We start from the raw sequence: 15,428 nt of genomic DNA, 5'->3' as shown, positions 1-15,428 counted from the left end.
AGGCTTCTTGGTGGCATGCTGGGGCGCGGGGAGGGGGCGATTCTTACCCGAAGGCTGCCGAGCTACAGGCGGCGGTCGGTCCGGGCGTCTGCTGTAATCCACTAGGCGCTGCCCGGCTGCGCTCACTCTCGGACGCAGAGACCCGCTCATGTTGCTGAAGAAGCCGCGCCAGAACCGCGCGGCTGCAGTCACCTCGAGCAGGCCGGCTGCTCCTGGCAGGCGGTGTCGGCGCCGGCGGGGGACTCGGCGCCCAGGGCCCCTTCCAGGCCCTCCCTCGCCGGGCTCCCCACCAGCTCCGGAGGTGGCGGCGATGCAGACCGAGTGAGCGGCGGTGGGGCCAGGCCGGGCGCCGGGCGGGAGCCGAGGCCGCGGCGGACTCCGCAATCCCGCAGCCGGCGACTGGAGCCCACCTCTGCAGAGACAAAGGTTAGAAAAAGAGGGGGTGAGGCTCTGGGAAAGCAGAATGCGGGGGGAAATTCGCCTGGGAAATCAGGAAAAAGGCCGTGAAGGCGAGCGGCGCCTGCACATGACCAGCCGCAGCCAATGACGACCGCAAATAGGTCATAAAAAGGTCTATTACCAAGTTGTAAATTTTCTTCAAACAAAAAGGAATTTACTGCAATTCCTTGCGGATTTTGCACATACAGCTCGCAAGCGCCATGTTTTTTCCTCTCCTGCTTTCTCTCTCCCCCGCCTCCTCTCTTCCTTCTCCTCCTCCTCTCTCTCTCCATTCTCTCTCTCCTTCCTCCCTTCTCTTTCTCTGTCCCTCTTCACCTTTCCCTTTTTTCTTCCCTTCGTGGTTCTTCCCTCCCTCCCCGCCTCCTCTGTTTCTTTTTCTAGGATTTATTTGTGTGTGTGTGTTTGTGTGTGTGTGTGCGTGTGTGTTTCTTTTCTTTGGTTTGGCTCAAAACCTCTGCGCAGTTGGCCATTGTGAAGGAGGGAAATGAACTCAATGTACTGCTCACGCTCTGGGGAAGCGATCCCCACAGCTACCTCCTCCCATCTCTCACCCTGTGCCAGTCACTTGGCTTCTCCTCCTCTCCCCTCAGGAAAAGGCCTGTCCCCAAAGGCAGCCAACCACTTTCGGTTTCCCCTCCTCCCTCTCATCTTGCAAGCCAGCCCCAGTTATCTTGGGAAGAAAACAAGGGGTCTGCAGGCCAAGAAAATGTGCCCCCAACACACCACTCCAACATAAATTGGGGTCCCTCCCATTCCCGGGAGGTTCTGCAGTAGGATAATCACCAACCAGCTTAAAGGCTTCAAATGGTTTTAGGTACTTGTCAACCTCTCCGAAATACCCGTTTGAAAGTCTACCACCTGGTCTTTCTCCACAGAAACATCTTTCTGGACAGACAGGGTTATGGTTTCTGGATCCCTTCTGAAACTCCTTGCTCTACGTCCCCCTCTAAGAGCAATTCTCATTTTTATGGAGTTTAATTCTAGTTCTCCCCTCTCCCCTTGCCCCCAAATATTTCCCAATTGAAAAATTTGTTCAACGTAATACTGAAAAGACATTTGTTCAGGAAAAGAGTGACTTCCTCAGATCAGCCTAGAAAAAAGAATAATTCCTTTTCCTCAAAGGCCGGTGTCACATTCCCTTTATATTTTTCACAGGAACTGCTCTGGTGAACTCCCCCTGAAAGTAAATGCCCTTGGCTGGCCTCCAGCATTCCCCTCATGGGCATAGCCATGCAGCCTTCAGAACCTTCCTGAAAGAGGTAACACCGCCCCCCATCCTTTTAAAGACAGTGTCTTTACACTTCCAGTACTATGTTACAAATGTTTGCATCAAATACCTGTGTATAAGTTCTCTGCTATTAACATCTGCACACCCAGTAAGTGCCTAAGTGGATGTGGACTGAAGCAGGAAGCAGCACAGCACCCTCTGGAGCAGGCCATTTGTTATCCCTTGAAAAAGTTCTGATGACCTTGGATGTTTTTGATTAAAGGACTTTTGCTGCCATCTGTCAGCAAAAGTCATATTCTTTCTAGAAAAAAGCCAATGGGCCCTAACTTTGCTGTAGGGAACCGCAGCAGCAGCCAGGGCCCATTAAAATGTTCTCTCTCCTCCCATGTCCACCCCTAGATGCCCAAGGATTCAGCAAACACAGGGGAAGCAGAGGACACAACAAGCTTGGATGTGAAATAGCACTTCCTTCTGTATTACAGAATAAAACAATATTTTAAATTACACAAGCAGATGGGGCAAGTTTTTGGGCCTTCAGAAGCCCAGAAGACTTCACACTGGTATACTGGTATATACATGTAGAATTGAGCAAAGAACTTGTTTAATTCCAAAATTTTCTGAGAAATAATCTCAATAGTCAATTTGCCTCATTATCCTCTCCCCATCTTACCCAAATAAGAGCAGAGCTTTATGACCCTCCCTTTCAACTTGGGGAATGAGGGCCGCAAAGAGACTTTGCACTGAAAAGCAGCCATATTTGCATTTTTCTCCCCTTGTGCAGAGGTAAGCGATATATTGGGCTTTGTGGAACCTCACAAAATGGCATCCTTGAACTGACTTCTCTGAAAACCACTGAGACCCACATTCTCTTTTGTGTGTTTCTGGTCATTGCAAATGGAGAGCCTAAATCACTCAGAAGGCTTGGTTCTTTTATTCAGTGTTAACATTGGAGAGAACTATTTTTCTCTAAACGGTTTACAGACCTCACTAGGCAGACTGGTGCAGTTCAGGGCTGAAAAGTGCTGCCTGGGATGGCAAAGCATTCTCTGAAGGTTTATGCAAATTTCTGCAGCAAAAAAGTGTTCGCTTGTTGCCTCAATGCTTGGATGTTGACACATTTGAGCCAATTAGAAGGGCATCTTGTGCGCAAGTCACTGCCAGTCTGTCTGCATGAAACACCATGATGGGGGGTGGGGATATCTAGTCAGTGTAAGAAAGAAGGTGGCGAGTGTGTGTGATGTGTAATTCCCCCAGGTCTTTCTTTGAACACAAATCTATGCTCTTTCCCAGCTACAAAAGGAAACATTTACCTACATGAATAATCAACACTCTGGGCGTGTGTGTAAGCTATGTATACAAGCAAATTCATAATCTAATATATACCAGCTATTGCAACAGTCTTTGTCTGTACATGAGGTATGAATTTACCATGGTTTAGGCGGCCAGTGGGGCCAGAAGTTACACTTTGAGACCAGCACAGAATGCTGAAGAAATGACAATTTTATCTCCTCTTCCTTCCTTGATTTCCGTACCCACCCATACACAGGTCTCCCACCTGACAGTCTTGCCAACATTATTTCAGGGTTCTAAAAGTATCTGGTGAGCATCCTTGAGCAGGAGACAGCCAGTTTTGCTAATATATAAAGAAGTCCTGAGTCCCTTAAATCCAGGGCAGCTGGATTTCAGCCAGCGCTAGTCTTTGGATGGTTTACAATGGAGGCTGTTCCCCAGCCTCTTGGCCCTTGGCATCCTTACTCTGTACCAGCCAACAGCAGAGTCTTAAGCAGTGCACAGAGCAAAACATTCTCAAATCCAGCATAGGCATTTGCAGCTGTCTCTTGGAGTGCAAATGTTTAAGTTCTGGGCCACCTGTGATTTAAAATTATCTTTCCTGGCTCAGGTCAGAGAATGTCACAGCCATCACTTCTTCCCAGCATGGAAAGCCAGGTGGTGCTTTCCTTCTGACCTGGCCAGTGGCAACATTTCTGTGGTCCATGAAGCCACAGGCAAACAGCCTGATAAAACCCGACGAGGTGACCCTGGCGCAAAACTATAGGATTCCATTTTCTTATCTATGTAATAAAAGCAACTCTGGAAATAAAAATTTACCCCTTTGAAAATAAACATGGTTAGAGAAAGCAGAGAGCTCTTCGATGACTACCTAACAAAGGTGCTTTCCCTTTTTCGGGAATGTTACTTTACTTGAATTTCTCTTTTCTCCCGCCCCTCTTCCCCCCACTTTCCCCTGTAAAATGGCAGCTGCAGGAGCAGCCTCCAATGGAAAATGGATATCTTGTTAATAACAGATGCCAAACCCCAGCATCAACGCCGGCTCAGTGCAATAAGCTGTGGTGTAACATGGACTCTGCGTTGTCCCCCACTGGGCCTACAACTTGAGTCCTTTAAGAGGATCAAAGCTCTCAGAGCATCTTAGCAAGATTATTTAGAGCAAGATAGACTAGCCAGTCCTCTCTGAAAAAGAAGGGGCCCCTGCGGCCTTTTTTTTTTTTTTTTAAACAGCGCGGAATGTGTGTAACCCCACCCCTTTCTTACTAAACAGAAGCCTTGAGCGAGTCCTTTCCTTCGTGCGAGCCCAGGCGATTGTTAGTGATTCATGGAAAAGGGGTATTTGCGGCGCTCAAAGACACTAGCTCCAGAAAGAGATTCATTTATTTACTAAGGAGCTAGCGACATTCCGGAGTTGTTTACACTCAGGTTTTTCTGCGTTTCCTCTCAGGGCTTGTTTCAAATAGGTGAGGCTATCGCTTTCCTGAAGAACAGCGGAGGACGTACCAACCGACGTCTGAGATGCACACAGCAAGCTGGTTTAAAACCAGCGGCGAACAGAACAAAGGCAATACAAATAAATATGACACCTACTGAAAATAACGGAACACAGCGGCAGCCACCGCATAAAGAACTAGCGATTTCAGGCGATTACAAGGGCGGTTCAAAACGAAAGCAAGTTAAAAAATGAGGCGCATTTTACAAGGCGATTTGCCAGAGTTGCCAGATTATTTAATTTGTATGGACTATAGAAAAATAATTGTCAACGTGGACATTGTCTTTAAATTCTTGTCACTGGCCCAATCTTTTCCTTAAGTTTAAGGAAGCTGCAGAGCTGGACTACACGTTACACTCTTCAGCTAATACGTGCTTTTCTAATATTTTCCCCGAGATATTACATTTAGAAAATACGCAAAGAAACCTTTTAGGAGTGTAAACAAAACGCACCCGAACTATTCATTATAAAAGAAAGAATAAAAAATCCATAAATAATACATTGCAATCAAATAATATAAAGTAAATATTCTGCAGACATAATTTTTTTAAAAAAATTAAGACTCCTTTTAATTTACTCACCACAAAGATTAAAATGTTCAAGTGCACTTGTTTAATTAATAAAGCATTTTATATGCAATTATTAAGTGCTAATCATTAGGAAGTTTACGTTGTTGAGGCAAATCACTAGCTCAGACATTAAAAACCATTATAAAAATATAGCTACAAGGTCAGTATCAAATTACCCTTCCATAGGACAGCTCAAGGACAGCTTCTATGTGATACTAGAAACTTTTTTAAACACCCAAATCCCTCTCAAAGCGCAGAAACCTCAAGAGCAGTGACATGAAGGTAGCTTGAAACACAGGTAAGGTCCTTTCCAACAAAGAAAATAGGTGGTGTCCACAGCATATGGTGATTATTAGTTTTAATAGTCTGTGGTAAAATTTTAAAGGTAGAAGTTAATTTGTCGGGCCTTCGGCTCTGTCTTCCTCCAGCTCTTGGGCTTCCTTTTTCGTTTCCCCGTCCTTCACCTCCTGCCGGGAAACGGGAAATTTGTCCTTGTTGTTTTCCTTTTTCCATTTCATTCTCCTGTTCTGGAACCAGATTTTTACCTGTCTCTCGGTGAGGGCTAGGGCGTGGGAAACCTCGATTCTTCTTTTCCTGGTCAGATAGGGGTTAAAAAGAAATTCCTTTTCCAACTCTAGAGTTTGGAAGCGACTGTAGGTTTGTCTTCCTCTTCGTCTACCAGGAGCTGCTGATTAAAACAAAAAAAAAGGGGGGGGAATAAACGTTTTAAAAATGTTATGGTACCTCTGCATGTTGCTGGAGGTTTGTGGAACGGGGGTCTACGGGGTGAAATATACACAGCGCTCTTTAGCTCCGATATATATAGGGTGTGCAGGCAAGAGGAACAGAGAGGTCTTCACAATTATTCTGTCCCATCATCTTTACATGGTTCCTACTTTTTTAAAAAAAAGTCTGTATTACTTTATGAATAAGAGCCACTGTGGCTACACAAGAAGGAAAAGAAGGGGGAGAGGGAACGGGAGTTTTAAAGCCAGAACGTGAGATGAAAGCAGATTTCTCCCCCTCTCCCTTCTTAAAAAAAAAAAAAATGCATCCCAACCTTGTGGTCTCATCCACGGAAACATTTGAGAAGGAGACGAGCTCTGATTTAAGTGGTCTGGGTCCTCGCCAATATTACCACTGGACGATTTACAGTCAGGATATTGTACCAGCTCGGCCTCTTGCTGGGTCGTAAAAATCGGCTGTCTCTGTAAGTTATCGTATCCGTAAAACTTCGCGGGCTCCCCGTGACAGGCAATCCCGCCGCAGGGGGGAGGTGGCGGCGGAGGCGGAGGATGCGGTGGAGGAGGGGGGGCGGCCTGGTAGGCAGCGGCCGGGCTGCCCCCGCCGGGGTGGAAGTACTCCTGGCCCCGGCCATCCCTACCGCCGCACCCAGTCCCGGAGGGCGGCGGGGACGGGTGCGGGTGCGGGTGCGCGTGCGCCTGCGGGAAGCCGGCGGCGCTGTTGCCATAGAGCTGCAGGGCTGCTGCGGCGGCGGCGTGACGGCCGCCGACCTCGGGCGCGAAGTGACAGTCGTAGTAAGTGGGATTGATGGCCTCGCCCGCCGCCGCCGCCGCCGCCGCAGCCGCCGCCTTGTACTTGGAGTACAGCGGGTTCACGAAGTACGAACTCATTGGGGCGTCAGCGGCGGCGGCCCGGGGCGGGCGGGCGGCGCTAAGCAGCCAGAGAGCGAGCCTCGACTCGGCCGCACTGCCGCGGGGGCCTCTGGGGCAGCTGCTCTCGCCGCCGGGACCGCCGGGCTACGTCGCTGCTGCCGCCCGCCCGCGCTCGCGCGTCGCTTCTGAGGCCAGGCAGCCGCGGGCGCTCAGCTACTGGGCGCTCATGCCCGGCTCTTGCGCCCGCCGCCTCGGCTTCGCGCCGCCTCCCTCGCGGGTCGCGGGGCCTCGCCCAGCCCCCGCGCGCCGCCGCCCTCCCGGCCTTTCCCGGCGCGCCCCGGCTCGGCCGCAATATAATCGCCGACGCCCCGGGCGACCTTCCCCGCTGCCTCCACTGTTTCCTCTCAGGCACCAGTGACTGAGCGCACCCGGACAAGAAAAAAGTGCGCTCGGCCCACGGGGACACTCTGGCCTCGGTTTACAAACCCCAGCTCTGGAGGGAAAAGAAAAAAAACACCCTCTGCCCGCCGCCACCTCTTACCGCGCCCCCCCCGCGCCCCCCTCCCGCCAATCTCGCCCCCGCCGCCGAGGCTGCCGACCCGGTGCGCACCGGCGAGGCATTTTCGCACCACAGCACTGCACGAAAAGTCGGCGTGACGGGGACGAGGAGCCCCGCGGAGGGATCCGCGCGCAGTTCAGTCGCTACGGCGACGGACGGAACGCCGCGCCCGGCCCGAGATGCCTCCGCCGGCCTTAAAGGGGGCCCATAAAGACGCACTGCCAAGGGCTCCGTGTGCCCCGGGGCCACGGGAACGCGGACCGCAGCCGGCAGGGGGGGGCCGCGGCGGAGCCTTAGACTTGGGGGAGACAAGGAGGCCACTCCCAGGAGGCTGCGGAGCAAATGACTCCCTCCCCGAGCCCCTGGCTGCAAAAGCAGAGGTTGCCCGTGGCTTTTGCAGCTCTGGACACGCGGGTGCAGCCCAGGGAACGTGGACAAGAGGTGTTGATGGACCAGACCGTGCATTTGAGTTGGGGCATATCGAAGTGGTTTAATTAAGAGCCGCGAGTGTGGCCCCAGATCCTGGCGTTATCAAAGCAAATCAAAGCCTTTCTTTTCCAGCCGAGCGGGCCCTGTGGAAATGAGATGTACATTTACCCTTGACGCACCGCAAGCCTGGCCGAGGCTCTCAGGTTAATTGATATTTAATGGAAATCATGCCCATGAATATAGTTTCCATCATTTCACCCTTGATAGACGTCAGCACTGGGCGCAGGGGGAGGCTGAAGAATGCAGGAGGGGGCATTAGGCTTGCTGAGAGAGTAAATAGAAGAGCGGACAGAAACGTTCTGAGGCGGGAAAAAGGGCTCGCGCTGGGGAGGGTGACATTTCCTCGGGCAGGACGCGGCTCCCGGGTCTCGGCCCCGGCGCGCAGCGAACCAGGGCCGGTTGCGGTTCCCGGAGGAGCGCGGGGGGCAGACGACCGCGAGTTCCCCCTAGGAGCCTCCCAGCCGGCGTTCAGATCGCGCCGGTTCCAGGCAGCTGCAGGCGGCCCATCTTCTGCTAACGATTCTACTTCCTCCGCCAAGCCTGTGAAATTACTGCCGAGAGAGCGCGCAGGCCTCAAAGTTACGAATTTTTCCCAAAGCAGAGAAAGAGAAGGCTCAGCCTAGTTTGTGAGCAGAGATGAAGAAAAGTTGCCCGAGTCATGTGGCCCAGTCGAGTGTGAATCGACAAAATATTCCCGATTTTAGCAGCTCTCTCCAAAGCTGTCTGGCTTTACCCTACCAACCGCCTCCCCACACACTTCCTTTCCCTCTCTGCTCCCGTTTCAATGTCCAATAAATGCAGTGGTTCTCTGTTGTGTGTGTGTTTTCCCCTCTCCTGCTCGGCCTTTTTCGTGGGCTCTTTGGGTGACTGAGCCCCGTTTCCTTCGGGATAGGTACAATGTCGTGAGGGCGCCAGGCCCACAGCCTTGGAAACAGACCTCCAAGGCGCCCCTGCTCAAGCTAAACGCACCACGCCGGCTTTCCACACCAAATGCAAATTTCCGAAAACCCCAGACGGCCTCAGAGATGCCGCAGGCTGGCGAGCGATTTCAGCTACCCCTAGCTCCTTGTGGGTTGGCCCAGCATGCGAGCGCGATCCTGACTTGTGTCCGGGTGGACTGAAATATCATTTTTACAAATGGAGAAAATGAGATCGAGATGGACAGACATAGCAAGGTGATAATGTCTGACTCAATTATTTCTACTGGGAATGACTGAAAGGTAAAGGAATCGTTAATGAATCTGGAGATGACAAAGGCATGCTTTATTTAATTTTTAAATTAGTAAGGAGTGCAGACTTGGGGTGGTAGAGAGCAAGGGTTTTTTTTGTTGTTGCTGTTTGTTTTTGTGGGGTTTTTTTCTGCTGGTTATTGCCAAGTATAATGACTTTCTTTAAATCCGAAGGCGAACGAATTGATTCTGACAATTAAGGATTTGTCCTTCAATCTTGCAAATGCCCAATTAAAAGATTATTATTGTCAATAAAGCCTTGGAGCTACCTTTGTAATTGTGCCCCTTTTTTTCAGTTTGGCGTGTGTGTGTGTGTGTGTGTGTGTGTGTGTGTGTGTGTTTGAACCCTGGATAAATGAGTGGATTTTGGAATGGAATGGGGGGAAAAAATGAAAGAGCCTGGATCTCAACAATACCAGGCATCTTGTAGAACTGTGTGATTCCTCGGGGGAATAAAAGAAAAATGAACACTAGAAAATTCATTTATAGACATTCAGGCCAAATTTAGAAAACGTTACAACATTTCCTCTTGGGACAAAACAGTTTTTAACATTTATTTAAGCATTCCGTTTATAATATGAGTAGAAAAAGAGCGCGATTAACTTAGTAAGAAAAGATCTATGCTTTTTACAGCTTTCTGTTTTGATATAATACATTAATTTATCATGTTTTATAGTTTCCGCTGTGCCACAGTCCAAAGTTTCTGAAGCCATGATCGAGCCAAAATTTTATGCCCAGAAAACACAGAAATTAATAGTAAACCTTGTTTATTTTTGGTTAAAATTATCCTAATTTCGGATTAAAAATAAGATTGTTAATATTTTTAATCAAAACCTTTCTCCGCCGCAATTCCAGCTTTACGAGATCAGAAAGTGGAGCAACAGCGCTCTCTAGTGGCCAAATGCCACCTCCAGTCCACTGAATTTAATTTTTATTCATCTCAAACCAATTCTAATCTCGTTCTTCAGTTTGGGGCTTGGACTGCTGACACTAATAATGCTTCATTCCTGTGACTGTCAACAAGTCAAGAGCAGCAAGCAGGAGCTCCTGCATGCTAGGATATTCTAATCAGTGCTTCCAACAGCTTCCAGTAGTGTCTTTTCCAAAAGCTTCCAGCCCTTCTTTTGCCAGACACCAAAAGTCCCCATGCTGTAACCGCCCAGCTGTGCCTTTTAAAACAATTATAGGACAGGCTAGATTTAACAAAACCTACAACTTTCTAAATATCAACTGCCAAGAGGCTTTTTATTTTCCAGAGGAACCAGACACTTTGGCAACTAAGAAATTACAGAAATCAAGTATTGTTATGTTTTTGTTTTTCTCTTACAGCTGTTGCTTTTAGGATTAAATCATGAATATTTGCTACTTTAACACTGTAACTTTAATGCTTTGGGGCCCACGTAGGTGGCCGATTTTGGGGGGAATTGAAGCCAAATCAAAAGCTTTTTGCTGGATCTCTGAGTGGCTGTCTGGAAAGTCCCTTTGCGCTTCTGTTTGTTTGAATTTCTATGGACAATAAATGGGATTTTAAAAATATATGTCAAAAGTCATTGAACTAAGCATTCCACTAGAATTTTTTTTAAAAGCAATGACTATTCAATTGGCTTAAGTGTTTCCTGTTAGGTTAATCTTTTTACTCATCTTCAAAACTGCTTTCCTCCCGTTTAGGTGTAACAATTGTATTTTTTTATAAGTGAATAGACATAAATTTCAACAACATTTTGCTTCAAAGTTTGGAGTGGAGGGCCAGAGCTTCTTGTGAATAGGCATCTAACTTCATCTTTTCCCGCGAACCACACTTCTGGGAGACTCTCACCTAGGTAAATGACCTAAGATCACTAACCGCCCTATCCCCAGATAACAGGCCAATTTTTTTGTTTGTTTGTTTCTAAAGAACCAGCTAAACCGTGGTCATAGTCAAAATATTATAAAATGCCATCTCCTTAGGCTACTTCCATTACCTGGTTCATTTCAAAAATCAGAAATTCATTCACCTCTTCCTTCCTACCTCTTTCATGTTTACTTCCTAGGTGCTCACACCTCACCCGGGGGCTCCCATGCCCCTGCCTTCTTGGTCCAAGGCAGTCTTGTTTATATTTTATTGTCTAGATTTTAAGACCCAGTTTTGTCCGCATTTTTCCTTTTCTCCCACAAACACAAACATCAAAATGAGATGGTTTCAAAGCAAAGCACCGGGCCTGTCGTAAACTCATTACCTCCAGACGTCTGGCTGGCTAGATGGCTTTATGACACCTTGGCTCTTCCTGTTTTCAAAGAGCCCTAGGTACTGAGCTGGCCACAGTGGCAGGGGTGCGCAGCACCTTCTGCTGGATCTGGGCCTTCCTTGGCTTTCCCTCCCAGCCCCCCTCTGCTTTTTCTTCGAGTCCCCTCTTTCATTGGGACCCCCCAAGATCTCTGCCACCGCCCCCACCTTCCACCCAGCTCAGGCCACTTGGCAGTGCTGCCTCTTTGGCCTGCAAATGCTGTGCTCACCCAAACCCTCACTTACAATGACCTTCATTTTAGCCCCTGAATGCAGCCCTCAGAGGGCCAAGCTGGGGGCTAAACATACACAGAAGCTGGGTGGGGGGAAGGGGACGGTGAAATGGAGGTGGCTGGGGAGGAGAGCCTTGACCATTTTGATCGCTAAGGTCACTTTGGGGCTTTGGTGGGGAGGAGCAGAAGCTCACAGCCTGACCAGCTGGGACCTCCCGGAGCCAGCTAGCCCCACCAAGCTGGGACAGTTGCTCCAGAGTGCAGAGTTGGCCTTTCCCTTGTTTGGAGAGGGGTTTGGCATCTGGGGCTTCAGGAGCCCAGGGAAGGTTAGGGTGCTGTGTACCCAAGCCCCAGCCTGAAAGTGCCTGGCTTCTGGGGCCTGCTGGCTCTTCTGGGCGCTTCTGCAAGGCTAACACTGGGCCCAAGCACAGAGTTCGTGGAGGACCTTGAACCAGGCTTGGGGAGGCACCAATGTCCCCCCACAGGGTCTGTGCTGCTGCATCTGCCTACACAAAGGGATGTGAAGCAGAGAAGGCAGAGACACATCAGAGAGATCTGTCAGGTGGAAGGGCCCTGAATTTTTAACAATGTCTCACTCCCAGGGGTAGAGGAGAAATATCCTGAGTGTGATATTTTGCAGAGAGGCAGAGAAAGCAGGCACACAATGTTTAGGGCCAGCGTCTGGGCTCCATTTGATCAGGTCAGCATTTATTAGTAGGAAGCAGTAACATTTACAACTGGTCCTCGGGCAGGAACCGGGAGGGCCACCACCCGCGGCCGCCCACGCGAGCCCAGCCTTCAGGGGAGAGAGCAGCGCGTCCAATGCACTGAGGACAAACCCCAACCCGCCCGAGGCCCTGGGCTCCTCTAAGCCTCACTGGAGATCTCCACCGAGGTCCCGCGTGCTCCCTGAGGAAAGGGGGCTTTCGCAACTGGTGGGCAACCCGGCCGGGCTTCACCGTGGGCTAGCAGCCGGGGTGTCCACACTGTTGTCGCTCTGCCTTCATTCTTGGAATTGGGGCGCACTTGGCCCCTGTTTGGGCAGTGCTGGGGGTGAGGGGACTAAACTACAGCACTTTTCAGAAATATGGGGGACATTTACACAAGAGAGGGCTCCCCAAGCCAGCTTGCACTCACAAAATATAGCATTTCTTAAGGAACCAATGGAGCAGGAAAGGGAGGGAGTGGGATAGGGCGAAACCCCAAAGCCACTTGGTTTTTCCAACACGTAAACGAGCAAATACAGAGTCCCCCAAATACCTCAGAGACCAACCACACAGTCACTTCTATCTAAAAAGAAAAAAAAAAAAAAGAAGAAGAAGAAGTCCAAGTCGCTGGAGAGTTTCTGGAAATCAAGCACCAAACACCCACAAAGGAAAACAGCAACAACAACAAATCCGCTGCCCTTGAGCGCTCCTGCCAGCACCGCGCCGGGTCAGTCTCCTTTGGGGCATTTCTCCTTGCTCATCTTTTTCATTTTCATCCTACGGTTCTGAAACCAGATTTTGACCTGTCTCTCTGTTAGGCTGAGAATCCTGGCCACCTCGTAGCGCCGGTCCCGGGTGAGGTACATGTTGAAGAGGAATTCTTTCTCCAGCTCAAGCGTCTGGTATTTGGTGTAGGGACAACGCTTTTTCCGGGTGGAGCGAGCGTGGATCCAGTTCGCGGCGGGGTTGTCTACAAAGAGGGAGGTTTGGAGACGGGGAGAGGGGGCGGAGGGGAAGCAGGGAGAGACCACAGGGTGGGGAAGAGAGGTCGTTAAATTAATTTCACCAAGGATGGTCGCTTTTCACAACTTGGGGGGAATTATCATAAAAAGCCTTAATGCACGCGCTCTGTTTACCGTACAAACCGAGCGCCCAGGGTAGGTGGTTATGGGAAGCTCTTTTTATGGATGCATGTTGCTCGCCTAGGCTTGGGTAGGCGTCTAGACGTTTTTATAGGTTAGTAAAACTATCAGTTTTGCACATTCGAGCCTTACAGGTTTCAGCAATAAATCAGGGGGCAATTTCTTTTGCACTTACTTGGGTCAAGTTGCTGCTGCTGCTGCGGCTGCGAATGCTGCTTCTCTTCCTCCTTCAGTGAACAGCCTGGGCTCGGGTGGTCGCTGCAAGCTGAGGGCTCCGACGAGCCGCCCGTCCCAGTCGCGGCCCCGATCCCTGCCCCAGGCCCGGTTCCCCCCGTCGCCGCTGCCGCCTTGTCCTGCAGGAACGAGTTGCACGAGAACTCGGGGCCGCTGCTCCCCTGGGACTCCCGGGCCACGGAGCACTCAGTCCGTTTGGAGGAGGAGGATAAGGAAGTGGAGGAGGAGGTGGTGGAGGCGGCCGTGGCGGGGGCCGGGGCCGCTCGGGTTTCAGGCTTAATCCCGTAGTGGCGCCCGTTGGCTGGGCCGCTGGGGCCAGGGCTGGGACCGGGGCCCGGACCGCCGCCTCCACCACCACCGCCACCGCCACCGCCCGCACCGCCCGGGAAGCCGGGCAGCGGCTCCATCCAGGAGCGCACGTAGCGGCCGGGCTCGGAGGCAGAGGCGGCCAGGGGCGGCGGGGGAACGTACGGGTGGTAGAGGCCGCTCATCGCCGCCGCTGCCGGGGGCTGGGAGGGCACCGCGGACCACGAGGCAGAGAACACGGCCGATTTGGGGGCAAAACTACACGAGGCGAACTCGGCGGCGGTGGCGGCCGGGCCATCAGCCACACCTGCAGGCCGGCCCTGCGCGCCTGGCCCCGGCGGCCCGAAGCGCGCCGCGAACACCTCGTCGCCCTCATGGCCTATAAGCGAGTCCACGTAGTAGTTGCTGAGGGTGCCACTGGAAGACATTTTGAGGCGTCCCGCACTCCCACCCAAGGTTACACTGTCCGCCGCCGAGCAGCTCCCCGCCGGCGCCCGAGCCGCCGACTAGTTCGCAGGCTGCAGCCTCCACCATTGGTCGCGCGGCCCACGTGATCATATTTACCAATACCGGGAGTAAATCAGTCCGCTAAACTGGGGGCTGCTGTGATTTAAAAAAAAAATCATCAACATAAGCGCCGCAATTAGAGCCCGCAGGCCCAGGTCCATGTGCCCGGCTCGTCCCGGCCCGACCTGGCCTGGCCCGCCCAGCGGCTGCCAGGACCACAGAAGCGACCGCATCCAGAGGAGGCGCTGGGGACTATTTGTTCGCTTCTTCTTGCAGCCCTCGGTCCCGCAGTCGGGCCCCGTCGCTGACTCTCCACCTTCCGAGCCGCGGGCGGCGCGTCCAGGGCACACGGAGCGGCCAGGGGCGCGCCAGGCCGGTGTCGCCCGAGGCAGGCGGGCCCTCGGGGCGGCCCCTAGCGCCCGAGGGGAGCTGTTCTCCCCTCGCCTGTCTCCCTACTCACACCCACCCCTCCCCACACATCCCCACACACACGCTTGCTCACAGCTTGTCGTGTTGTTTAAAACAGGTGGAAGACCTCTGTAATGATATTATGCCTTTCAATAAAAATTTTATGAGGTGTATTTGATTATAGATTAATGTGTCCCTAATAAAACGGACGGATGGAGCAGCTCGGAGGGCCCCCTCCCCCTGCCACACTCGCACACGCCCGCGCGGCCACACACACCCCGACGTGAGGCTGGGCACACGCCGCGGCCCGAGGGGCGAGCCGGGGCGCGGCGGTGGAGGACACAGAGGGGCTTCTGCCTGCCCTCGGAAGGCAGGGCGAGTTGGCGCAGCACGGACAGTGGCGGCCAGGGTGCTTCGTCTTCTCCGATGATGCTGGAAAGGCCCTGGAAGAGAACACGCCACAGGGCAGAGCCCAAATGCTAGAGCAGCTTGCTCCCGCCCGCCGCCTCAGCCCTGCCTCAGCGAGTCTCCCCGGGCAGGGCTGCTTCGCGCGGTTCGCACTTAAAGGCCTCGGAGGAGACTCCTAAAATGTCTAAAAAATTCGGCCGAATGGCTAGGTCCTTGGGCCACTCCCTTCTGATTTTTTTTCCCCCTACAGAGGTGAGGTTGAGCAGCCTTGAATCTGAGGGAAATGCCC

At 51.8% G+C, this 15,428-nt stretch overlaps 2 protein-coding genes and 1 long non-coding RNA gene across 5 annotated transcripts; 1 reads left to right on the top strand and 2 right to left on the bottom strand.

The window, feature by feature from the left end:
* Positions 1–290: 290 nt before the first annotated feature.
* Positions 291–4,759, top strand: LOC129532116 (uncharacterized). Of its 2 annotated transcripts, none has more exons than XR_010129625.1 (3): positions 291–426; positions 1,615–1,718; positions 4,425–4,759. It is a non-coding gene; the product is annotated as an uncharacterized lncRNA (long non-coding RNA). The 2 variants fall into 2 exon arrangements; XR_010129626.1 differs by having other exon boundaries at positions 2,087–4,759.
* On the bottom strand, positions 4,340–8,730 carry HOXD8 (homeobox D8). Of its 2 annotated transcripts, none has more exons than XM_031008837.3 (2): positions 6,099–8,730; positions 4,340–5,726 (listed from the first exon to the last, which is right to left on the bottom strand). In XM_031008837.3, exons 1-2 carry the CDS (start codon positions 6,670–6,672, stop codon positions 5,431–5,433), a joined length of 870 nt encoding a protein of 289 aa, XP_030864697.1. In that variant the 5' UTR covers positions 6,673–8,730; the 3' UTR covers positions 4,340–5,430. The 2 variants fall into 2 exon arrangements, with proteins under 2 accessions (XP_030864697.1, XP_030864698.1); XM_031008838.3 differs by having other exon boundaries at positions 4,340–5,723.
* A 730-nt stretch (positions 8,731–9,460) lies between these two features.
* Positions 9,461–14,730, bottom strand: HOXD9 (homeobox D9). The gene is made up of 2 exons (XM_004032833.5): positions 13,452–14,730; positions 9,461–13,104 (listed from the first exon to the last, which is right to left on the bottom strand). Exons 1-2 carry the CDS (start codon positions 14,242–14,244, stop codon positions 12,863–12,865), a joined length of 1,035 nt encoding a protein of 344 aa, XP_004032881.1. The 5' UTR covers positions 14,245–14,730; the 3' UTR covers positions 9,461–12,862.
* Positions 14,731–15,428: the final 698 nt, after the last annotated feature.

This window comes from Gorilla gorilla, chromosome 11, assembly GCF_029281585.2.
Source record: "Gorilla gorilla gorilla isolate KB3781 chromosome 11, NHGRI_mGorGor1-v2.1_pri, whole genome shotgun sequence".
Lineage (NCBI taxonomy): Eukaryota > Metazoa > Chordata > Mammalia > Primates > Hominidae > Gorilla > Gorilla gorilla.
The sequence above is the reverse complement of the archived record's forward strand: the minus strand, read 5'-3'. Positions and strand labels throughout refer to the sequence as shown.